Source organism: Peromyscus leucopus, chromosome 1 (genome assembly GCF_004664715.2).
Source record: "Peromyscus leucopus breed LL Stock chromosome 1, UCI_PerLeu_2.1, whole genome shotgun sequence".
NCBI lineage: Eukaryota > Metazoa > Chordata > Mammalia > Rodentia > Cricetidae > Peromyscus > Peromyscus leucopus.
The window spans coordinates 162,707,438-162,733,144 of NC_051063.1; the positions used below are offsets into that span (position 1 = coordinate 162,707,438).

At 53.1% G+C, this 25,707-nt stretch overlaps 1 protein-coding gene, 1 non-coding gene and 1 pseudogene across 2 annotated transcripts; all 3 read left to right on the plus strand.

The window, feature by feature from the left end:
- The first annotated feature begins 3,629 nt into the window (after positions 1-3,629).
- Positions 3,630-11,073, plus strand: Lrfn3 (leucine rich repeat and fibronectin type III domain containing 3). Its single transcript, XM_028855289.2, has 3 exons — positions 3,630-4,711; positions 5,780-7,210; positions 10,446-11,073. Exons 2-3 carry the CDS (start codon positions 5,796-5,798, stop codon positions 10,909-10,911), a joined length of 1,881 nt encoding a protein of 626 aa, XP_028711122.1. The 5' UTR covers positions 3,630-4,711; positions 5,780-5,795; the 3' UTR covers positions 10,912-11,073.
- Positions 9,595-9,774, plus strand: LOC114681699 (annotated as a pseudogene).
- Positions 11,074-20,813: 9,740 nt separating the features above from the next.
- On the plus strand, positions 20,814-20,975 carry LOC114681698. Its single transcript, XR_003732940.1, has one exon. It is a non-coding gene; the product is annotated as a U1 spliceosomal RNA (small nuclear RNA).
- The last annotated feature ends 4,732 nt before the right edge of the window (positions 20,976-25,707 follow it).

The following is a 25,707-nucleotide window of genomic DNA, read 5'->3' on the forward strand; positions in this document are numbered from 1 at the left end:
GAGAAAGGCAACTGAAGAGCAGAAATACCATGGCCAGCAGAGACGGCTCAGCACTGCAGAGCACCAAGTGCTTGAAGGAAGAAGGCGAGATTGAGCCTACAACAGGCTCCAATGACCTGCTCGCTCGACTCGGGTGCCCTTTCCCAGCTTCAGCACCTTCTACTTGTCTACGCAAACACTTGGTGTTCCTAACGGTGAGGCAGCTCCCGATTGCCTGAAACTCCAGCTCCAGGGGATTCAGCACCCTTCTCTGGTCTCTACAGGTCACACACATGCACACATGCTTGCAAATTCATGTGTGCATGTACACACACACACACACACACATACACACACACACACACACACACACACACACACACACACACACACCCTCTTCCTCCAGTCAGGCCCCCCCTCTCACAGCTCCACCATCTTCTAAGCATCTACTCAGACTTTAGTGGATGGGACCATTCATGAAGCTGGATCGTCGCCAACACACTGACTCAATCTCTTAGTGACTCTTTTTAATCTCTTAAGTGACTCTCCAGGTGGCCTGGGAGTCACTCTGTTGCTCAGGCTGGCCTTGAACTTACAACAGTCCTCTTGCCTCAGACTCTCAAGTGTTGGAATCAGAGATGTGAGCCACCATAGCTAGCTACATTTCTTTATGTTATCTTATTTTTGTCCTCTTCCTCCTCCTCCTCCTCTTCTTCTACCTCTGACTGTCCTAGAACCTGACAAGTAGACCAGGCTGGCCTTGAACTAAAAGAGACCCTCCAGGGATCCAAGTGCTGGGACTAAAGGTGTGTGCCACCACTGCACCTGGCTTTTCTTTTTCTTCCTTTCTTCCTTTCTTCCTTTCTTCCTTTCTTCCTTCCTTTCTTTCTTTCTTCCTTCCTTCCTTCCTTCCTTCCTTCCTTCCTTCCTTCCTTTCTTTCTTTCTTTCTTTCTTTCTTTCTTTCTTTCTTTCTTTCTTTCTTTCTTCCTTTTGAGTCAGGATTTATGAGGTCCAGGCTTCAAACCAGTGGTCTTCCTGCCTCGGTCCCCTGAGTGCTGGGATTGCAGGTCTGTGCCCTTCCACCTGGCTCCTAGGAATGTTTTGTTTAAAATTTATTTTTATTTTTACACATATACTTTCTTTATCTTGCTGTATGTGGGTATTTTGCCTGTAGTCTATACACCTGTGCACTGTGTGCATGCAGTCTCTGCAGAGATGGACGAAGGCATCTGAGCCCTTGGTGCTGCAGCTGCCATGTGGGAGCTGGGATTCAAACCTGGGTCCTCTGGAAGAGCAGCCAGTGCTCTTCACTGCATTTCGCCATTTCTCCAGTCCCTTATTTTTTTATTTTTTATTTCTTTTTCTTTCTTTTTTTAAAGATTTATTTATTTATTATGTACACAGTATTCTGCCTGCATGTATCCCTGCAGGCCAGAAGAGGGCACCAGATCTCATTACAGATGGTTGTGAGCCACCATGTGGGTGCTGGGAATTGAACTCAGGACCTCTGGAAGAACAGCCAGTGTTCTTAACCTCTGAGCCATCTCTCCAGCCCCTATTTTTTTATTTTTACGTGAGTGTTTTGCCTAGATGTATGTATGTGCACCATATGCATGCCTGGTGCCTGCAGAGAACATCCAATGTCTGGGACCAGAGTTGCAAATGGTTGCAAGCCATCGTGCGGGTGCTGGGAACCCAACCACAGTCCTCTGCAAAAGCAGCAAGTGCTCTTAACCACGGAGCTGTCTCTCCAGCCTCTCATGAGCATGTCTAAATCCATTCAGACTGTCAGGGAAAATTGACCATTGCAAGCGTTAACTAGTGTGACAATGGCCGATGATAACAGCGTCCTTGCCTCTGCCTCCCTGTTTCCAGCATATGTGAACTGCTGCATCTCCGTCACCCAACAGGCTTCAGCAAAGCTGTGGTGGACAGTTCCCTGCACATTCAGATGCCCTTGGTTTATTCTGGTGAGCCTCCAGATGTGGTCCCCGGAACAGCCGCACTAGCTCTGCAGTCCTGATGTGTTCTGAAGGTTCCGTAAAGTTCTTCAGCAGAGCTGAGCCCCAGCTGACCAGAAAGGTAACCTCGTGCCCACCAAAGCACTTCTATACGGTTTCTCTCCCCATGGAACTCTTCCCTTTCCCCTACCTCAGTTTCCTGTCATCAATCCCCGACTCGACCAGTACCACTGAATTCTCCCACTCTCAGGATGGCCCCCATGTCTTCCCAAATCCCAGCATTTCAGCGGTGTTTCTAACTTCTGTGGCCTCTTCCTGAGCTTTTGAGTGTCTAGTATCCACTGTGCTGGGCCAGGAGAGCTGACAAACTTTGCTAATCATCTGGAAAGGTGGGCCCTAGGGCTGAGTTAATTTTAGCTTCAATTTTTCAATAGACATAAGTAGAAGGAGCCAAAAGTGAATTCTGAAACCTTCAGCAGAGTTGGGAAATGCCAGGGTGGATGGACATCCACATGCCACCTCAAGGTCACACTGCTTACTCCGCTGCTCAGACGGCTCTTAGCTCTGTGCCCACCTCAGGGCACCCAGGTGGTGTGTGTCTCCTCTGCTACAGGGCTTCTGGGAGACCATGCTCCCCACATGCTTACAGCCAAGTTCCCAGACCAGGCTTGTGGGCCATCACCCCTACCCCCCTTCCTTACATACCATCTGCCAGAAGAGAGTGGGACCACCCACCTCTGCTTCTCCTGTCCCCCCACACCTCTCCTCTCGAGTTGTGTGTTGGCACAAATCCGGCCAGGGTCTTCTGTGGGAGTGGAGAGAAACAAGAGAAGACAACAGACACACTTCTCTGGATCAGCCTGTCCCCCTCCTGACTGTGACCCATTTCCTGTCTTCTCTCCCTCCCCTCTTCAGAACCTCTGGTCAGTGTGTCTTGAACTCTGTTCCTCATCCCAGAAGACACGGTTCTCAGTGTCAACTTTCCTCCTTCCAACCAGTGAAACGATCCCCTCTTGCCTAAAAGAACAAACCTGATACTGGACAGAACCCGGATAAGAAGGCAGGAAGCGAAGGTGGTGCTGAAATAGAGGGCGGGGAGGCAGATGCGTGGGCATCTAAGGACTCGGAGGGCTATGTACAAGGATATGAATGGGTACTGGACACTGAGTTGCTCAGTGCTGCAGATGTGGGTGAGGGAATAGAGAGAGATTAGATAGATGGATGGATAGACAGACAGACAGCATGCCTCTGACTTGTCATTCCCTCCAGTGTCTGTTTCTGAGTCTCTCACTGCCTCTGTGTATCCACCTCTCTCCTTCAATGTATTTCTGTGTCCCCCATTCTACTCCAGGCTCCCAGTCTAAGCCTATCCATATTTTCAGTCTCTATCTGTTCTCTTAGCCTCAGTATCTGTCTGTCTTTATTCAGGGATATTCTTATTCCCAGCAGCTCCAGGGCGACTCCATGGTAGGTGGTGTTAGGGGCGCGCCTTTGAGAGGAGGGAGGAGGGAGGAGGGAAGAGGGAGGAGGGGGGCTGCCTACGCCTTTAAGCGCGGGCGCGCGCGGGGCCTGCGCCTTTAAGTGCGAGAACGCGCACGGCCCTGGGTTCCCGGCGAGGAGGCCGCGGGAGCACCCGGACCCGGCCCGCCTGCCCGGCCCCCGCCCGGCCCCCGCCCCGGCCCCGGCGGGGGAGGGGTCTCTGAGCGCGGCCCCTCCCCCCTGCGCCCCCGCCTGCGTTGCGGTGCCCGGGTCCCCGCGTGGCCCTGTCTGTCTGTCCGTCTGTCCGCGCCCAGGCCTCGCCCCACCCCGGCCCTAGAGCTGCCCGTCTGCCCCCCTACCCGCCGCAGCAGACCCCCTCTTTCTGGGTCAGTTCCCTCTGCAGGCCACGAATCCAGCCGCGCCGCTGCTGTCCCAAACCCTGGGCCGGCACCCCGACATCGGGGGGGTGCGCTTGCAGCCGGATCGGATCCAGAGATTCTGCAACCCCCGAGCGTGGGACCCTGATCTGAGATCAGCACCCTGAGATCCTGCCATGGAACCCTAAGATCTGGACCTTGAACCTCAATATCTGAGGCTGGAATCCCGACATCTGTCCCTGGTACCCCAAGATTTGGAAACTGAACCCCATGGTTTTGGAACATGGACCCCAAAATTTGGAGCTGGAACCCCAAGATTTGGCATCTAAACCCCCCAATTTGGAGCTGAACTCAGAATTGTCTGGCTGATATCTTGACATCTGGGAGCGAATTCCCAAACCTATACCAGGGACCCCACTATTTTAGGAACTAAACCCTGGGATTTAGGCCTTCAATTCCAAGATCTGAACCATGGAATTCCGAGGGGCCTGAAGTCCTTGCTGCAGACCTGAGTGCTGAAATTGGGGCTAGAGACCTCCAAATCTTGACTCAGCACCCTAGTATCTGAACAGCATCCCAATATCGGATTCTAGGACTGGACTTGAAACTCAGACCCTAAACTTCCCCATCTGGCTGTTTGGTACCTCAAGCCTGGCGCTGAGACAGCCTGATCCTGAACAGCCGCCGGAGGCTTGGTCTCTAAAACTGGACCCTAGAGGCCCGATTTTAGTGGCACAGGACCCCGAGAATCAAGTTTGGAGACTCCATAACCACGGATTTGAGTTGAGACAGGACAGTGCCTCCACAGAGCCCTGGAGGCAGGAGAGGCTTAACCAGATGCCCCCTCCGGAGTTCTGACCGCTCACCCCCCTGGAGCCTGAGGACTCTGCTCCTTGGGGTGGCTTCCAGCTCAGGTAAGCCTCTGAGAGCCGATCATGGTGGAAGGGACTTGGGGTGGGGTGGGGTTGCTTGGGTTACAGGTGGACGTAGGTGAGGACTAGGTGCCCTGTGGCATTTTTAGGGGTTTTCCTTGGAAAAAGTCTGTCCATGAGTGTGTGTCTCCAGTACTCTCTGGACACACGGCCAGCTCTGCCCCTCTGACCTCCTTGGCCAGCCGATGGCATGCCAGATCTCTGATGCCACCACCCTTCTGGCTTCTCACCGTCTGACCATCCAGCATCCTCTGGCCCGCATCTGCCCTCTCTGGTCCCCTCTCCACCTCTCCTCCCGGTGACCAGCTTTGACACACCTGCCCAGAGCCCTTTTCTCCAGCCACCCTGCCCACAGCTTCTCTGCACTTCCGACAGACACTATTTGTCTCTCTGGTCATTGGCTTTCTCGCCCTTTGCCCATCTCTGGCTCCCAGGCTGGGTCTGTGGCCATCACGAGCCATATGTGACCCTTTCCCAGCTACCCCGTCCTTCTCTCCTGCCAGCTTCATCTGTCCATCTTCCCCCTACCCCGACCCTAACTCCTGGTCTTCCCACATCTGGCCATCTCTGACCATTTCCACCTTGGCTGCCTTTCTCCCGGCCCTTCTCTCCATGTCCGTCTCTCTGTCCCTTACTGATTCTGCCCTGGTTATCTCACTGGCTTTTGACCAGGTCAGAACTCTTTTGTCTCTTTGTCCAGCCCTGGAGCCTCCAGCCTGTCTTTGCTCACCTCTCCTCTTTGGTCATGCCTGACCTCTTCTGAGTATCCTTGCCACCTCCCACCTCTTCCCGGTGGCTTACCTTCTCCCCACCTTGCCCAGCTGTTCTATTCTCTGCCCACCTGTGCCCATCGCCCACCAGCTTTCTGACCATCATTGCTCATTCTTGACCCTCTGTGCCTTCATGACACATCTGTGATCCCTCCTTCCTCGGATCGTCCCGACCTCTCTGAGCACGTTATGACCATCTCTCCCAGTTTCGGATCGCCCCACCCCTCCATAGCTCCCCGGCGGCCCCGGCCAGCCCTCATGTCTCCCTTCTTTTCTACAGGCCACCCCTGCCCGCGATGGCCGTCTTCCCACTGCTCCTCTGCCTGCTACCGCTGGCCCCTGCCTCATCTCCACCCCAGCCGGCCACATCCAGCCCCTGTCCCCGCCGCTGTCGCTGCCAGACCCAGTCGCTGCCCCTAAGTGTGTTGTGCCCAGGGGCGGGCCTCCTGTTCGTGCCGCCCTCACTGGATCGCCGAGCGGCAGAGCTGCGCCTGGCAGACAACTTCATCGCGGCAGTGCGTCGCCGTGACCTGGCCAACATGACAGGCCTGCTGCATCTGAGCCTGTCTAGAAACACCATCCGCCACGTGGCAGCTGGCGCCTTCGCCGACCTCCGTGCCCTGCGTGCCCTGCACCTAGACGGCAATAGACTGACCTCGCTGGGCGAGGGTCAGCTGCGTGGCCTAGTCAACTTGCGCCACCTCATCTTGAGCAACAACCAGCTGGCAGCCCTGGCAGCTGGTGCCCTGGACGACTGTGCGGAGACCCTGGAGGACCTCGACCTCTCTTATAATAACCTTGAGCAGCTGCCCTGGGAGGCTTTGGGTCGCCTGGGCAACGTCAACACGTTGGGCCTTGACCACAATTTGCTGGCTTCAGTGCCTGCCGGAGCCTTTTCCCGCCTGCACAAGCTGGCACGGCTGGACATGACCTCCAACCGCCTGACTACCATCCCACCCGACCCACTCTTCTCCCGTCTGCCACTGCTTGCCCGGCCCCGAGGCTCGCCGGCCTCTGCCCTGGTGCTGGCCTTTGGGGGAAACCCTCTCCATTGCAACTGTGAGCTGGTATGGCTGCGCCGCCTGGCTCGGGAAGACGACCTCGAGGCCTGTGCCTCGCCACCGGCTCTAGGGGGCCGCTACTTCTGGGCTGTGGGCGAGGAGGAGTTTGTGTGTGAGCCGCCAGTGGTGACCCACCGCTCACCTCCCCTGGCAGTGCCTGCTGGTCGGCCAGCTGCCCTGCGATGTCGGGCGGTAGGCGACCCAGAGCCACGAGTGCGTTGGGTGTCGCCCCAGGGTCGGCTGCTGGGCAACTCCAGCCGCGCTCGTGCCTTCCCTAATGGGACTCTGGAGTTACTGGTCACTGAGCCGGGAGACGGTGGCGTCTTCACCTGCATCGCAGCCAACGCCGCTGGTGAGGCCACCGCTGCGGTTGAGCTGACCGTGGGCCCCCCTCCACCTCCCCAGCTAGCCAACAGCACCAGCTGTGACCCCCCGCGGGACGGGGATCCTGATGCCCTCACCCCGCCCTCTGCTGCCTCAGCCTCCGCCAAAGTGGCGGACACGGTGGCCCCTACTGACCGTGGCGTCCAGGTGACTGAGCATGGGGCCACAGCTGCTCTTGTCCAGTGGCCAGACCAGAGGCCTGTCCCGGGCATCCGCATGTACCAGATCCAGTACAACAGCTCTGCAGACGACATCCTTGTCTACAGGTGCGGGGGCCTGGCAGTGGGCGAGTGGGTGGGGGGCATAGTGAGTCCACCCAGGAGCATCCCGTAGTGAGCCACGGCAGAGAAATAAGGCTGCGGGTTGCAAAGGAAATCAGAAAGTGAAGGCAAACAAAATCAGGCAGCAGTGATGACCAGAGCTGGGCAGAAAGGGTAAGAGAAAGGACAGATGTGGTGAAGGGGAGTGAGGCAAAAGTCAGAGAGCAAGCTAATACTCTCAATCAACGACAATTTAAAAAAAAAAAAATCAGGCTGCAGAGATAGAAAGAAATAAGGCAGTGAAAACAGCGAAATCAGGCAGCGAGGAAAAAAATCAGGCCAGAAGAATAAAAAGTGAATGGCTGGTGGGGTTCGAGTGCAGCTCAGACAGCTTGCTTAGCGAGCTGCGGCCCTGAGGTCTGGGCCCAGCCCCGAAAAGAGAAGTCAGTGAGGCTGTGGGAGGAATGGGAGGCTGAAAACAGATTTTTGCAGGAAGTTTGGTTTTTCAAGGGAGGCTACAATGGGGGAATGTCATCAGCAAGAGGTTGAGGCGGGATTGTGACAAATTCAAGGCCAGCCTGGTCTACATAGAGAGTTTGAAGCCGGCCAGAGAGATCTAGTGAGCAGTGTCTCAGAGAGGGGTGGGCGGGAGGAAGAGGAGAGGAGAGGAGGAGGAGAGAATGGGCAGGACTGTGCAGCTGGCTGAGAAAGCCAAATGAGGTAACCCAAGGAATTGAGAGCAGAGGTTAAGTGGGAAATTGGGGTGGGAGGTCAGAGACAAGGCCTTGGGTCCGTGCAGTATGAGCCCTGTGTGTCAGAGTGCTTGTAACAGTAATGTCCTAATTTTTGGTTTGCTAAATCAAATCTAAGCTAGGTCAGACGTGTCAATGCATGCCCGTCTGTCTTCCCAGCTCTCAGGGCTTGAGACAGGAGGATGATAGCGTGTTCAAGGGCCTCATATAGTGAGATCTTGTCTCAAAACCCGAACAAGCAAAATCTAGTCGGCTTGCTGTGTGGGTAGAATGCCCATTCTGAGGGCTCCTGCTTCCCTCTGTAGCTGCCAGCACGAAGCCTGAAGTTTACACACTCCAAAAGGCCAGTCAGTGGAGCTTCTGTCCCCAAGCCAGATAGCTCTCGGTCCATCTGCTGTGACCACGAGCGTGGAGAGGTGGTGGTGACTGACACTGCTCATCAGAGTCTGACCATGTGTGGGCAACTGTGGGTGACTCCCTGTCCTCAGTGCCAGGCTGGGTCAAGAGTACAGACAGCCCCAAACTGACTCTCAGAACTGGCTGGTTAGCGCCTTGCAAATCCAGTGCCTGATCCCTTCCTCTTCCGGCCATACTTCAAGATCTCATCTTCTCAATCCTACTTCCACTCTTTCTGTCTCCATCTCCCTCCCCCTCCCTCTCCCTGTCTCTCTTTCTTTTGAGACCAGATCTCATGCAGCCCTGGCTGGCCTCGAACTGGCCATGTAAGCCAAGGATGGCATTGAAGTCCCAGCCCTCTCGCCTTCACCTCCCCAACTGTGGGCCATACACATGGCTTCCCCGTTCCTTTTTTTGAGACACTATTGAGATTACATGGAGGGTGGGCCACTTGCCTGATGGGGGCCAGGACAGTCTAGAGACAGCCACCCTCCCACAGGTCATTGTGGGAGGTTCCTTGTGTTGCTCTCCTAAAAGGAGTAGAACAGATTCTAAAACTAGCCCAGTCCATCAGGGCACCAGGACAAAAAGAAACGGTGGAGTTGGGTAGGAAGGACAGAAGAAATGAAAGCAGGTATAGTGACTCACACCTCAGTCTCAGCCCTGGAGAGGCTGAGGCAGGGGCATTGAGAGTTCAGGTCAGCCTGGGAGCTGCATAGCCAAAGCCTGACTCCGCTCTCACACCACACACACACACACACACACACACACGCACACGCACACGCACACGCACACACATACACACTCACATGCTCACACAGGTGCTGCATACACAAAGGTAAGGCTAGACAGAAACCAGGAAACTGAGATAAAGCAGGACAAAGAGATGGACCTAGAAAGAAATAAAGCAGTAGGCAGAAGGGGAGTCTGAGATGGTGATTCGCTCGCGGGCCCACTGGAAAGCACTACAGAGATGATGATGATCATAATAAGGCAACGAGGCTAGGGGGAAATTCGTTGGCAAGCCAGCAGGAAACGAGGCAGCAGAGGTGCAGCGGAACCAAGTGGTTAGGGTGAGGGGCTCAACTGCGCGCCAGGGAGGTGTAAAGCAGCTGGACAAGGGAAATTAGCAGCTGGAAAAAGTCGGGCACCCAGGTGTGGGACGCGTGTCTGTCACACCAGGACTCAGAGTTGGAGGGAGAAGCATAAGGACTTCAAGGCTAGCCTTAGCTAAGTTGTGTGAGACCCAGCCTTCCAGCTCAGATCCAGTGTAGGGTCTGCTCCTACAGATTAATATCTGATACGTCCTCTATCGGAGACAATAAATTCAGTGGAATCTTTGGAGCCGGGAGATGGGGTAGCAGCTTGCTGTACCCACTCCACACACTGGTGGTGTTGCAGCACTCCAGAAGTGGTCCACCCTCAGGGGTGTAAGACAAACAAAAGCCAAACGGGGACCAGAAAGAACTCAGGAGAGAATCTGAAGGAAAGCTGTCTGGGAGGCTAGAAAAAGAGGGGGGGAGGGTATTGGTCTGGTGCAGTGTTAAATGGTTCTATTTCCAGCACTCTGGAGGCTGAGGAGGACCCTACACAAGATATGAGCCAGCCTTGGCTACATAGCAAGAGTCTGGGAGGGAGGGAGGGGTTAGAAATCAGACAGGGTTGGAGTAAAGTAGGGCAGCGAACCAGAGATGCATCTGGCAGGGGCTGGGAGAGAACTCTGAAGGCTTGGCAGACGAGGACAGGAGTCTAGGCAATAATAGGGCAGAGGGCATGGGAGACGTTTGGGGCTCCTGGAAAAGAACAATCAGGGAAAAAATCTCTGAAAGAGGAACAAAAGATCTCGGGCTGCAGGGAAGTAGGGTATGCATCCACAGGTGAGCTGTTGTTAGGGAACTTGGGTGTCGAGGGGGAGAGTGAAATTGGCTAGCCCACTGGATGGATAAGTTAGGTGTCAGTTCAGCAAAAGAAGCCGGGGTGCAGGCCAGAGGGGACTTGAGGGAACTTAGCTGGAGGGAGGCATCGGGTGAGGGCAGCGGGAGCATGGGTACTGGGTAACCGCAGTCCTGACGCCGCCTGTTGCCCTCCCCCAGGATGATCCCGGCAGACAGTCGCTCATTCCTGTTGACTGACCTGGCATCAGGCCGCACCTATGATCTGTGTGTGCTTGCGGTCTATGAGGACAGTGCCACCGGGCTGACGGCCACACGGCCAGTGGGCTGCGCTCGCTTCTCCACGGAGCCCGCACTACGACCATGCGCGGCCCCCCACGCACCCTTCCTGGGCGGCACCATGATCATCGCGTTGGGAGGCGTCATCGTGGCGTCAGTTCTGGTCTTCATCTTTGTGTTGCTTCTACGCTACAAGGTGCACGGTGGCCAGCCACCCGGCAAGGCCAAGGCCTCAGCACCGGTCAGCAGTGTTTGCTCCCAGACCAATGGAGCCCTCGGTCCAGTGCCCAGTGCCCCTGCCCCAGAGCCTGCTGCGCCCAGGGCCCATACTGTGGTCCAACTGGACTGTGAACCCTGGGGACCCAGCCACGAACCTGCGGGACCCTAGCCGGGGGCCCACCTCTGTGGATCCTCTGGCCCCGGGGCCAGCAGGATCCAGACACCCCTCGGGACCTGGCCTCAGACTCACCAAATTGCTCACAGTTTTTAAAACTCTGACGGGGAGGGTGTCGGGGCAGCGGGGCACAACAAGAAAGTCCTATTTTTCTAAGCTGGGGCCGTGCCCTTGCCCTTGTCTCTGTCTGTGGGGACTGAGGGGTACTGTGGGGGGCTGGGGGCTGAGGAATACCTCCTCTGAGGAAAGACACTTCCTGTAGTTCAGCCTGGGGTCTCTGCAGAGGGGTCGAGGACAGTCATCTATAGGCACCCATTCAGGCCACAGATGTTCTGGGAACTGTGCTGAGCTGTGACTTGTGGGGACTCGGTGATCCAAGCTGCCCTGCCCTCGGTCTTGCGGGAAGCACGTCTTCAGATAGCCATACTCTAGAACTAGACAGGGATGAGGAAAGCCCAAGGGACTGTGTACCCCGGATGAGGTGCCTGGCTCAGCCTGGAGTGTAGCTCAGGGAAGGCTTCCTGGAAGAGGAGGGATGTGATCTGAGTAGCATATCTGAAGGAGATCGTTAAGCAAAGAGCAGAAGGTGAGGATCCAGGTGGAGGGTGCAGCATTAACAAAGGTCAGGTGTTACCAGGCACTGAGTTGCTATGGTGGAGGTGAGGTGGGAGGGGTCAGGGCCTTCACAGTGAGTTGCTCAGCCCTGGTGGTGATGGGTAGCTATGGGGTACTCTGTGAAGGGGGGGGGGACCGGTTAGGCTTGGGCTTTAGGAGGTCTTTCTAGTGTTGCTTGAGGAAGGGGGATCAAGCTAGGGCTGGGGGGGCAATGTAGGTGTCTGGGTGGTCAGGACCAACTTGGACCAGGGAAGGGTGGGCTGGGAGAAAAGAGAAGGAAGGGGTGCAGGAGACAGTAGACGGATTGCAGAGCTCAAAGACCACGAGGGAGGGAAGTACACTGAGTGAGACTCCAGGCTCTGGCCAGCGGAACAGGCTGCCCCGGAGGACCAGGGGCCAGGGCACAGCGGAGAGGGGTGGCCAGTGTGGCACTCTGCAGAAGTGGGGACCAGGGGATGGCTAGCTGGTAGGGAAGAGATATGGCTAGAGGTTGGAGCCAGGCATAGAAACCAGGACTTTGCAGATATTGTGCCTCACACCTACAATCCTCGCACCCAGGCACCTGAGGCGAGAGGACTGATTACAAGTTCAAAGGCAGACTGAAGCCACAACATGAAACCCTGCCCCCACCTTAAAAAGATGCTGGGAGGGGTCCCAAGATTGCACCCTGAGGTTTCTGTATTTACAGAAGAGACAGAAACCTTTTACCAGCTTCAGGAGGAGGAAAAGGTGTCCCAAGTAGCCATTGTGTTTACTGATGGAAAGGTCGCAGAGGCCCCAGCAAGAGCAGTGAGGGCAGGGGGTGGGACAGGCGCCGGTGTCAGATACAGGGAGGGAGCCCCGTTCAGGGTGAGTCAACACAGCCTCTTGTCTTCCCTGAGCTGGTCCCACTGCGTCGTTGCCCCAGACCCGCAATGGTCCTGGAAGTTTATAGGATCAGACCCGGGGCCTGGGAAAGGCCAGGGGTTCTTAGAGATCCAGGAATGGGGTGAGTAGCAATAGCACCCCCTGAGCAAGTAGCTTTTCTGGTAGCAGGAGGTGGGACCATGGAGGAATTAGTCATCTAGGGTAAGGTGATGTGCGGCACAGGGCGAAGACAGCCCGAGGCCAAACTTAAATTCTCATGGTTTGGTGCAAAGAATGCTCTGGTAAGACAACAGAACCCATTTTCACGGTGGGACTTGAGACCTTGACAGTGTCCACTCTTAACCATGGAAACATGGCGCCCAAGCTGGCTCCCCAGTTCTGCAGCATCCAGAGGTCACTTTGTCATTGTGTTACCCTTGAGTGGCTAAGATCATGTGAGGTTATCAGCCCAAGTGAGGGGGTAGGTGTTGGGCAATGGAACTAAGAATTGGAAGGGCTGGCTGGGTGCCAACTAAGCAATACCACATCCCCACCTTGAGGGGGAGCCAGAGAGTACCGTTCCTAAACCTTCCTGGTCCTGCCCTGCCCCGCACCGTTTGTGACAGACACAGATGTTAAACAGGATGAGTGTGAATCAGGGAGTACACGTGGGAGATGTGGAGCTGTGAAACTCTGGACTTGACTCCAGCTGAGGCCTGGAGGTCACTCTGGCAGGACATAACTAGCAAGGGGTGTGAACAGCATCCCATGCACATGGAACGGCATATGATAAGGGGTGCATTGTGAGAAAAGGGGGAGCGAGGGAAGCCAGAGACGAAGTGGCTTCTATCAAGGCAGGAAGCAGGTGATGGGAAAGCCCCTATAGTTCATGAAGGGACAGTGGATTTTCTTCTAAGTGGCACGAGGAGCCACTGCAGGTTTTCTTTTGTTTCTCTGAGACAGGGTCTCACAACGTTAGCCCAGGTTTGAACTCATTGTGTAGCTCAGGCTCCTTGACCTCATCTACGATCCTTCTGCCTCTGCCTCTGCCTCCTGAGCACGGGGATTCCAGGCATGCGCCATCACACCTGGACACTGGAGGATTCTGAGCTATGAGGAGAATAGTCTTCCTGGATCTCAAGCAAGCTCCTGTGGCAGATCTTGGGTGTGGAGGGCCAGGGGGCGCAGGATAAGAGGAGGAAGATCTGCAGCAGTCTTGATAGAAGGCTGACCTAGGCCAGGCTGGACCGGAGGAAAGGTGTAGCATGTCAGCAGGCTCTCCCTTCCCTACCCAAAAAAGGACAGTGTGGACTGCTAGCAAGTGACCCAGAACAGAGGGGAGACGGTACAGACTAGAGGGAGAGGGGGCAGACATGGGTCTCCAATCCCAGGATCCACTCCACACGTTGGACAGCTGGTTTGTCTGTGATATAAGAAGGGACTTTGGCCACGCCCCTAGTACAAGGCAGCCAGCAGACAGAGGCCAAAAAAGCTGAGGCTGAGGCCGATGGGTGGAGTCAGGCCCGCTAAGCACAGGGCTAGAACGGAGACGCACACCCAGTGATGGCCTACGACGAGTGTGTAAGCAGCGACAGTGGGGGGAGCTGAGACAGGTGGATCTCCCTGAACTTCACAGGACACTCAGGCCACCCCTCACCCCAGTGCAAAAACAAATGACACCATTATCGAGGATTTAAAGTTAAGTGCTTCTGTGCAGCCTAGCCCAGCTGAAGCCACCAACTTCCTGAGGTCAAGGAGTATGGTGTCTACTGCCCATCACCCCTCAGGGGACCAAACCCAGGCTGCTGAGTCACGATCTCCAGGTGACTTCTGACTTGACTCACACCCTCCTAGCAGCGTGCCACCGTGCCTAGCCATGGACCTTGGGGTGAGTAAGGCTTGAATGAGTCCATAACATTAGGAGACACCCTGGAAGACCTCCTTGGGGCTGAGCCTGCTCCATGAGCTCCCAGGTGGGAGACCCTGATAGGGAGGACTCCCCAAAGAGAGCAAGTCTCCTCTGGGGGGTGGGACCCAGCAAAGTCTGGGCCCCCCGTGCCTGGAGGGGTATCACTGCTTGCCATTGTCTTGGCCTTAATGGGCTCAGAACGTTGGGAACATGTGACCAAAGGCCCAGGTCCCTGCCCTCTCAGGGCCCCAGTTCTTAGAGAACAAGTAGATACAAATGGTGGCCAGGATAGTCTGGGCTGAGAAGTACAGGCAGGAAGGATGGTGGCCCATTTTGTTATCTGGTGTTCTGAGCAGGGACTCATGGAAGCCAGAGTGGAACTCCTGATCTTTTGCCTCAACCACAAGTGCTAGGATTAAGCGCCATGGCGTCCTGCTGGTCCTGGGGGACTTGAGAGCCTATGGGGACTCCTAACAGAGACTGATGGGAACTCCAAGATGTGCTGAAGACAGGACTCTCTTTATGGCACCATGACCTGTGTAGTAGCCCAGTGTCCTGTGCTTATAATAGTTTAACATCCTCTGTTACTGCCTTTCTTTCTTTCTTTCTTTCTTTCTTTCTTTCTTTCTTTCTTTTCTTTCTTTCTTTCTTTCCTTCCTTCCTTCCTTCTCTCTTCCCTCCTCCTCCTCCTCCTCCTCCTCCTCCTCCTCCTCCTCCTCCTTCTTCTTCTTCTTCTTCTTCTCTCTCTCTCTCTCTCTCTCTCTCTCTCTCTCTCTCTCTCTCTCTCTCTGTCTCTCTCTCTCTCATAAAGACAGGGTCCTGCCAGCATAGCCCAGCATGGCCTTGAACTCAATCTTCCTGGCCTCAGCTGCCTCAAGTGCTGGGATTACAAGCACAATAGCGACCCCCAGCTCTCATCTTGAAGTTCTTAATGCATTTGAAACAAGCTCACCACCATTCTCCTTTTTTGCACCCAGCTCTTCAAGTTATGTAGCCAATACTGCCTGAAGAAGATGTTGAAGGATGGATGAGAGCCAGGGCAAAGAGGTTCTCCCCAAAAAGACCTACAAGAAAGGAAAGGGGCCAGGTTGGGGGGGGTTGGTGGCAGTGGCAGATCACGCCTTTTATCCAGCACTCAGGAGGCAGAGGCAGCGGATCTCCGAATTCGAGGCCAGCCTGGGCTACAGTGTGAGTTCCAGGACAGCCAGGGCTACACAGAGAAACCCTCCCTGTCTTGAGAGAAGAAAGGCACGTGGCCAAGAACAATGTGTATGGGAGGGGCGGCCATGCTGCCAGTAAAGGGAACCGAGAGCGCCCCTGGTCCTGAAGAAGGACCTGGGAAGGGCCCAGGATCAACCCGAGCTTCATTTTCAATTCCAGTCTTCACACTGTGGGCGTGGGGAGGGAACACAGAAAGGCCGATTACACAAGTCCGTGCTAAGTACTGGAAAGTCTTAGCATACAGAACGCACATGGGTGCGCTGATGGAGAAGAATGTAGAGCTGGCATGAATATGAGAACATGAGACTTCAAAGGTTTTTAAAACTGGCCCCAACTCCCTAGAGCCCTGGGGCACAGTGCACTCTCCTGAGTCCCACGGGTGCATCAGCAACTTCCTGGGAACTCCCACTTCCCTCTGAATGCTGTTTCTGCCCCAGGGCTGGGATGGACCCCTCCTTCATATTCTGTTCTTCTCACCTACCAACCTCTGAGCCTGTGTCTGGCATCCTAATTTTAGACCTGGCTTTCTATAATTTTCTGGGCCCCTTTTCCACATAGACCCTAGCGGCTCACATCCAGCCTGCCTCAGCTTCTAAGCTAAGCAGCCTCTCTTCCCAGTTCTTGGTCCGGCAACTCCCAAGTATCCACCCACATCCCTGTCCTCCTTTTCCTGCTTCAGCTCTGGTCTAATGCTGACTTTAGCCGCCTGGACCCCTCCACAAGCCTCCCTCTGGGACCCTAATGCAGCAATCATCTCTGATCCGAAATCATTCCAAAGCCAAATCTATCCGTTGGCTGCACAAAAGCCTCCTTGGGCCCCAGGTTTCTCGTTCAGAGTCAGAGCCGAACTCCTTAGTTTTGCCAGGTATGGTAACACAGGCCTATAATCCTAGCATTTGGGAGGCTGAGACAGGAAGGCTGTTGGACTTTGAGTTCAAAGCCAGCCTGGGATATATAACAAGACCCTGTCTCAAAAAGAGCAAACAAAATGCTTCACTTTAGGGTATCTATATCACCCACCTTTCCCAAGCACCATTTCCAGAATAATGTTCCTTCAGCTTAGAGCCGTGGTTCTTCCTAAAGCTGTGACCCTTTAATACAGTTCCTCATGTGGTGACCCCAACCATGAAGTTATTTTCATTACTACTTCATAACTACAATGTCGCTACTGTTATGAACCATCATGTAGATCTCTGACATGCAGGATATCTGATACGTGACTCCTGTGGCAAGGGCCATTTGCCCACAGAGGGGTCTCCACCCACAGCTTGAGAAACACTGGCTTGGAAGGACCACTAACCACTCCCAGGAAGTCAAGGCCTGCCGGGCATTCCTATATGCCCTCATTAGCCTGCTTGAGTGCCGAGCCAGGGCGTTGGACAGAAAGCTGGTTCCTTCCCTTTACCGCTCACTGACAGCAGAGGTTCTGGAGGAGAAGAGGGTGATTAGGAAGCGGGGGAGAAGGTACTGAGAATCCTCCCCGGCCCTTGCCTTTCCCTGTCTGGAAAACCCAGCCTTGCCCTGCCTTCCCAGCTCTCCCAGCAGCTCCAGTGTAGGAGGTCCTGGGGGGCTGGGAAGGAGGCAGATGTCATCCTTTGGAGAGTTCAGTTCCCCTGGATCTCCTCATCCAGACACCCATTGTCCCCTCCCACTCCAGCTCCCCTGGATCGCCTCATCCAGACACCCAGTGTCCCCTCCCACTCCAGCTCCCCTGGATCGCCTCATCCAGACACCCAGTGTCCCCTCCCACTCCAGCTCCCCTGGATCGCCTCATCCCCCCACCCAGTGTCCCCTCCCACTCCTGTCCAGTCACTCCTGTCGGCCAGGCCTTTAGTCCTCCAGTTCTCCTTCCCAAACTCAGGAGTTCAAGTCCCAGGTCCCCTCCTTAAGCCACGAAGGCAGTCTCCACTCAGGACCCAGGCTCCCAAACCAACCCTTCCCAGGCCCCCAGAAGTTCTAGCCAAAAGCTTCTCCCTCCTCAGCAGCTATGAGGCCTGCTCCTCTTTTCTAGAATGTTCTTCGGGTGTCAGCTTCCTCACCTTGCCCCTTTGGTCTACTGAACACAATCAAGCCACTTTTCCGTACTCAAAGGCCCCTTTCCGGTCCTAATATCCTCAAATAAGCTCTCTCCTTGCCTCCCCTCCCACCCACTCTCCTCCTCCTCCTCTTCCTCTCTCTCCTTTCCCCACACCTTCCTCCTCCTCACTGTAATTCTGTCATTTCCTCTTCCTCTTCATGTGCCTCTTCATCTCTAACTTTTACTCTCCTCCTCACATGGATCCCTCCTTCTTCCCTTTCTCTGTTCCTCCATCTGTCTCTAATCTCCACCCCAACCATTTCAACATGATGACACCTGCTCAGTCTGGACCTACCAGTACCCTACACGTCCCTGGACAGCTTGGGGAGGGTGCTGAGGGCCAGGTGACGTGTACCCAGCTTCCTCCCGGTGCCTGGCAGGCAAGAGTCCCAGCCTTCCTAGATCCTGGAGGGCTCGACGGTCCCTTCCGGTTCCTGGAGCGTGCCCTCGGGGAAGACCCAGTCCTAACGGCCTTCACACCTAACCTCAGACCTTGATGCTCTGGATTTCCCACAGGCTGAGTGACTCCTGGCGGCTTTACAGCCGGCCCCGGCTCTGTGATAGTGGATTGGCCACTGTGGGATTTCTCTGGGTAGGATCCTGGCCGGTTAGGACAAGGTCCGTGTGGGCCGACTGTGCCAGTGGGTAGGGCAAACTGGTTCTAAAAGCAGAATAGGGCAGACGACCCCAACAAAGTCAACCATCCCTCCCAGCTCTGTGAAGGAGAGGGACCCGAAGCCCGCCGAAGTTACGCGTATGGTTCGGGTTCTCGGCGTGAAAGCCGCGCGAGGACGCAAACCTGGCTGATGGCCTCCCAATCCACCCAGCTATTCTGGTTCCCTCCTCTGCGCTCCCGGTTCACTCAGACTCAACAGCTGCGTTTGTGGGTTTCTAGGGCCGCCGCTTAATCACAGCTTTCTTGGAAAACGGGGGCGCTGAGAAACCCGACTTCCGGCTGTGTGTGTCGCCACCGCCCGAGGGGCCCCGGATGGTGGTGCTAAGTGACAGCGCGGTGAGCCGTAGCCCGCGGGCTGCCGAGGGATCCACGTGGGCGCGCCCGCCTAGAGCCGGCGCCGCGGCGCCACCTGCTGGGTGCTCCTGGTGATGCCGTGGCTGCAGCCTGGCGACCCGCACTCAGAGCTCTCTAGGGTGGCGGGGCCTCCTGGGCACGCAGCCCGCCTGACAGTATTTTTACATCTTGAACCCTTCCTTCTAGGACGGGCAGATGCAGAACACAGGCGAGCTGCCCAGTTCCCACGACATGCCACTCATCCGGTGGCGCTGTTGGCTGGCCATCATCAGCAAGCCAGACACAAGGCCTGTGGCCATATGTACCAACTCTGCTCAAGGGTCACAGGGGCCACCAGGGCCTGGAGAAGCGAGCAGACCTGCTGAGGATCAGGCCGCCCCCGGACGGTTTTTATCATTCGAGTCATGTCCCTGCTTCACTCAAAACCCTCCAGTGCAATCGACTCCACCTGCCAGCAACAGCAGAGCCTGACAGTGATGTATAAGGTCTTACGCGAGAGGCTGGAGGTGTAGCTCGCTCCGTTGGTAGAGTCTTGCCCAGGATGTAAAAATCCCTGGATTTGGTTCCCAGCACTTGCCTACAATCCCAGTACTCTGGAGGTGGAGGCAGGAGCATCAAGAAGTTCATAGTGATAGATGAGGGATGCATAAAACGCCTAAAATTAAGTAAGTCAATTTTAAAATTAAAGCCGGTGAGATGGCTCGGCGTTAAAGCACTCATTGCTAAGCCTGACGACCTGAGTTCGATTCCCCAGGATCCACAGAGAATTGACTACTACAAGTTGTCTTCCAATGGGCAGGTCCACAAGCTTTGAACCACCTCTCTGGCGACGGTGGTGGTGGTGTGTGGTGTGTGCACGCCTTGGTACTGCTCACAGACTTACAAATAGGCCAGGCTTTATGGGTTAAACGGTAAGTGCTTTTATATATAATGTATTCACATTATGTAATATATTCCTCACAGTCACCCTGGAGGCAGGTCTTTTTATTATCCCAATTTTATAGAGAAGCCAATTGAAGTTCGAAGGCGCTAAATCACTGCCCAGGGCCACACTCAGAGCAGGGTGGTTGCTTGCACCCAAAATTCACCGTGGCTTTTGGAGAAGAACGATTCTGCCCAAGCTGTGCTGAGCTTTGCGCAGATTCAGAGTGCTCGGGCGCTGGCCGTGGTACTTAACAGAACAGCCCAGGCTTTGGCACTTGAGATTTTCAGGTAACCTTGGAATTAAGGGGTTTTATCTCAATCCTGGAGATAAAAGAAAAGTGAAAGCGTGTTTGTAGAGAATCCGGGGTTTCTCAGCATTATCGTTATTTTTATTTGTTTATTTATTTATTTATTTATTTATTTATTTATTTATTTATTTTCTGTTTTTGAGACATGATTTCACTATGTAACACTGTCCGGTTTGGAACTCGCTCTGTAGACCAAGCTGGCCTTAAACTCACAGAGATCCTCCTGTCTCTGTCTCCCAAATTCTGGGATATAGTATTTATCATCATCATCGTCGTCGTCGTCGTCATCATCATCATCATCATTGCCGTAGTCGTCATCATTATCATCCTTAGCTTTGAGTGGTACTCCGGAGCTGGGAGCCCTGACCCAAGCTGTGTCCCTTTGCCTCTCTGACCACTCACTTCTTCCTCTTAAAGGTGGAGGACAACACCAACACACCACATATTTGTGGCAGTCTTTAAACGAGAACTCAGTGTGGTGGCTCACGATTGTAATCCTGGGACTTGAGAGGCTGAGGCAGGGAGACTCTTTAGACCAGCTGGGGCTCCATACTGAGTTACAGGCCTTGATTACAATGCTTCTCATGTAGTAAATATTTGATCTTATTACTATTATTTTTTGAGACAGCATCTCACTATGTAGCTCTGGAATTTGCTATGTAGACCACACTGGTCTTAAGCTCACAGAGGTCTGCCTGTCTCTGGCTCTTCAGTGTTGAGACTAAAGATATGCATCACCATGTCTGGATTATCACCATTTTTAATTGAAAATTCACACAATTTTCAAATTGAAAATTCATATTTTTCAGCACGTGGGAGGGAGAGACTGGCAAATATCTGAGTTTGAGGCCAGCCTGGACTACAGAGCATGTTCTAGGATGGCCAGGGCTACATAGAGAAACCCTGTCTTAAAAAAACAAAACAAAAATAAAAACAAAAAAGAAAAAGAAAGAAAATTCCTGTTATATACTTACCTGGCAGGGGAGATTCCATGATCATGGAGGTGGTTTTCCCAGGATGAGGCTCAGCCACTGCACTCAGGGTGTGCTGGTGTGGCTATCTCCCCAAATTTAGGAAACTTGACCGCATGATTCATGGTAGTGGGGAGCTGCATTCTCACTCTCCCTTTAAAAAACAAAACAAAAAAGGCAAGTCATATTCTGATCACAGTTTCTGCTTCCCCACCTCCCCTCAAATCATCCCCAATCACCACTTTATATGGAGGGAAACCAAGGCATGAAAAGGCAACATGTCTTAAGTCACAGCTAAAAGCCACCGGAGCTGGAGAGGTAGCTCAGCAGTTAAGAGCATGCTGCTTTCCCAGAGGTCTTGGGTTCGAGGCCAGCATGTATAGTGGCTTAAAACTGTGCTTCACTGCACTCCTGTCAATATGTGTAATGAAAAATAGTCTCTAAACAGTAACAGTTAGCCGGGCGGTGGTGGCACGCAGGAGGCAGAGGCAGGAGGATCTCTGTGAGTTCAAGGCCAGCCTGGTCTATGGAGTGAGTTCTAGGACAGCCAGGGAGGGCTACAACAGAGAAACCCTGTCTCAAAACCAAAGAGGGAAACAAACCAAACAAATAAACGGAATCGATTCAAGCTGAAATGTGCACCCGGGAGCCTGACAGAAAAACTCACACCCTAATAGCACCTGGGAGGCTGAGGCAGCAGGATGGCTAAGTGTGAAATGAGTCTGAGCCATTGTGAATTCCAAACCAGCCTGGGCTACAGACCTGCTTGAAAAAACAACAACAACCAAGTCCTGCACATCCAAAGGTCTTGGAATACAAGCCCTGATTCTTATGTGGGCACAACATCCCCCACTACACCCCCACACACAAGCCTTCTTGCTTTAGTGATCCATCATGATTAATAAATATCAATTTTGGAAAAATGAAATGTCAATTTTGATACCAAGCACCATAAAGTTATGTGTAGATTATACTAAAACTGTGATTTCTTTGTGGAGATAAATAGATTTTATATAGTAAGATTTATATGTCAGAATTTTTTTGAGACAAGGTCTTACCATGTAACCCTGTCTGGCCTGGAACTCTCTATGTAGACCAGGCTGGCCTCGAACTCACAGAGATCTTCCTGGTTTTGCCTCCTGAGTGCTGGGATTAAAGGTGTGCACCACCATGCCCAGATCAACAACGTTGGTTTGTTTGTTTGTTTGTTTGCTTGTTTTGCATTTGGCTCAAGTTAGACCCATCCTAAGTATTCGAGACTCAGGGACTGACCCTCTGCTAATATGCTAATTCATGTCAAAATGCTGTATTGCATCTTGATACAAAATACACAAAGCTGTCCAGGCCTGGTGCCACATGCCTGAGATCCCAGGAAGACCCCATCTCAAAAGAGCAAGAACTAGGGCTATGGTTCAGCAGTAAAGAAGTGGCCTAGAATTCACTCGTGAGGAGGGGGGGAGATGTGGCTCAGCAGTAAATCATTTGCCTGGCATGTGTGAGGCCCTGGGCATTGCCATCATTAAGAGGGAGACAGAGAAAGGGAGGGAGGGAGGTTTATAGAACAAACAAAATTCCCTGCTCACGTTGACTTCAGCTACCAATAAGTATGAAAAACGAATGCCTCTTGCTGGAGAAAGCACAGTATACATGCACACACACACACATGCATGTACACACGCACAGGCACACAGGCACATGTGCATACATGCATGCACACAAGCTACTCTCAAGGTTGCTTGATGTGGCAAGCTAAGTCCTCACAGGACATATTGTGTTTTGAGCTGCTTGGCTCAGGGACTTGGGCAGGGGCATGTGCAACAGTGCTCACATGGAAGTCAGAGGACAACTTGCAGGAGTCAGTCAGTTCTTGCCTTCCACCATTTAGGTCCCCAGAGCTCAAACTCAGGGAGTCAGACTCAACAGCCCGTATCTTTACCCCGGTGAGCCTTCTTGCAGCCCCTCCCCTGATTTTTAAATAATGGAATCCAGCTGTCTTCCCACGAAGCTGGTACTCTCTGACTGAGCGCTGCTCTTTTCCCTAGGCAGGCTGTGCTGACCACAGCTGCCTTGTTCTCTAGACCTGGCCTTCTTTTTCTGCTGATGCATACAGACCTACTTCATTCACCGCTGACAGCCCTGCTGGCTGCTGGCTGCTGAGGATCCAGTGCCAGGGAGCCTGGGAGCCCAGATACAGAGGCAGGTCAGAGATGAGGCCAGGCACCAGGATCCAGCTCTGCTGTGCTCTCTCCAAGCTCCCTGGATTCTGATCGAGGGAAAATTGAACCCTTCCCTGGAATCCCAACGTCTCCTGGTGAGGCCACCCCAGTTCCCAGTCCCCTGAAATGCCTGTTCATGTTCTGATGGGACCACTCATCACTTTGTAAAACACAAGCCTAAATGTGTGCCCATAATTCAGATCATCTGGGCACACGACCAGTTTTAAGATGGTGTGTGTGTGTGTGTGTGTGTGTGTGTGTGTGTGTGTGTGTGTGTGTTTGTGTTTGTCCATGTGTGCTGATTCTTTGAGACATAGTCTCACAATGTAGCTCAATCTGGTCTTGAACTTGAAATCCTCCTGCCTCAGCCTCCAAAGAACTGAGGTTACAGGCTTGCATTCTCCCGCCCAGATTTCAAGATGACATATCTGAAGGACTCCAAACACACCCCAAGACCATGGTGAAGACACCTGAAGCTGAGCCAGGCTTGCAGCTGTAGCCACAGCTGGATCTACACCTGAAACCATGGCCATGACTCATCCATTGTTTGTACAAGTGACTATGCAGGAACCCTGGCTGATTTGGTATCAGCAACCATGTCCCAAACCAAGTCAAACAGCCTGAATAGTCACAGTAAGAGGGATAATGTAAGCCTGTAAAAAGTCACCTAGGTCAGGAGGCAGAGACAGGTGGATCTCTGAGTTCAAGGCCAGCCTGATCTACAGAGTGAGTTCCAGAATAACCAGGGCCACACAGAGAAACCATGTCTGGAAAACAAACAAACAAGCAAACAGAAAAAGAGGAGAAAAATAAGCTCCATATGAGTCCTGGTCAGCTTGTGCCATCAGATGAAGGGTTTAGTAGTGCATATGTGTGTTCACATGTTCATGCACATGTGTGTGTAGGCCACAGAATGACGTAGGTGTCTTTCTCAATCACTATCCACCTTCTTTTTTTGAGTCAGGGTCTCTCCCTGAACCTGAACTTCACCAAGTAGCTAGACTATCTGCCAGTGAGCCCCTGGGATCGTCTTTGTCTCCCACCTCAGGCCCTAGGCCTACAAGTGCGTGCCACCACACCGGGCTTGACGTGGACGCTGGAACGGAACTTAGGTCCTCACGCTGCCACAACAGTCACTTCGCTGACTGAGCCACTTTCCCAGGCCTATTATGCGCTTGCGTCTGTTCTTCTCCTGTTTTGTTTCTTGGAGTCAGGGGCTCACTGTGTAGTGAGGTTTCCTGGAACTCACTCTAGAGACCAAGCTGGTCTTGAACTCACAGAGATCCACCTTCCTCTGCCTTCTGAGTGCTGAGATTAAAGGTGTGCGCCACCACACCAGCTAATTGATATTTGTTTTATTTTATGTACATGGATGTTTTCTTTGCATGTATAGTGGGGCCACCATGTGGGTGCTGGGAAACAAATCCTGATCCTCTAGAAGAGTAGCCAGTGCTGGACAACTGGACCATCTCTCAGGCCCTGTGCTTGAGTTTTAACATCAAACCCACAATGCATCTTTCATCTTCAGATCATGTTTTATATTTAGGAGTTATAGATAAGGGATCATGAGATTTTGAGGAGATTTGGATTTTGTTGTTTATTGTTGTTTTTGGTTTTGTGGTTTGTTTTGAGAGTCTCACTCTAGCCAAGGCTAGTCCGGAACTCTGGAACTCACTGTGTAACCCAGACTCAAGCTCATGGCAATCCTGCCTCAGCCTCCCAGAGCTGGGATTACAGCGCGATGCATGCCCCACTGGGACAGAAGGTCTTAAACACCTACCTCTTCAAGCTCCTCTGAGGAGATGAGTTTAACACAGGATCAGCACTTGGAGCAGGGGCCAGCTCCTGTGAAGTGCCCTAAGAAGAGGGCTCACTGTGCCCAGCTGTCCCTAATACCGGCTCCCGAAGCCTCCAATCCTCTGAGCCTTCAATGTGTCCTGTGTCCACGTGCAGCCCCTGGAGTGTCCCGAATTTCTCCCCAGGGAGGATTTAGGAGTATTGTTCTGGTTATAAGGCTCTTTACCTTTATATATATATATGCATATGGTCATTTTAAAGCACGTATTAATTGTGCAAACTAATGGGTTCTGTCATGACATTTCATACATGTATATAATATATTTTGATCATCTTCAATGCACTATTACCACATCCTGCTCCCCTTCCCACTGGCCCCTCTTCTACCTCAAAGCCCTCCTTCTCCTTTGATGCATTATCTCTAATGTTTTCATTTTAAAATTATTATCATGACATGTAAACACATACCAATATACAAGCGTAACCTGCTGAGTCCATTTAGCGTTGCTCTCCTGTGTATGTTTTTAGGGCTGACCACTTGGTATTGAGTAACCACTGAGGTTAGAGCGCACTCGATAAGTTCTTCTCAACCGGGAGAACTAGTGAGGGCAAGAAGCCAGGCGTGCTGTGTGTGAGTGTAACCCCAGGACTTGAGAGGCAAAGCCAAGCTGATCAAGGAGTTCAAGGTCAACCCTGATGATGTAGTGAATTCCAGGCTAGCATGAGTTCCATGAGACCCTGTCTCAAGAGAAGAAAAAGTAAAAAGTAACAAATGAAAGAAGAGAAGAAACAAAGATAAATACCTTGGAGCAGATGGCCTGGGTTCAAATTCCTGTGTGGTCACTCATTACTATGTGACCTTGGATCACTGCTCTG

Bases quoted from the DNA above. Each gene is read 5' to 3' on its own strand.
- Lrfn3 (XM_028855289.2), top strand. From the start codon at position 5,796: ATGGCCGTCTTCCCACTGCTCCTCTGCCTGCTACCGCTGGCCCCTGCC. The intron at 7,211-10,445 runs GTGCGGGGGCCT...GCCCTCCCCCAG, and splicing joins GACGACATCCTTGTCTACAG to GATGATCCCGGCAGACAGTC.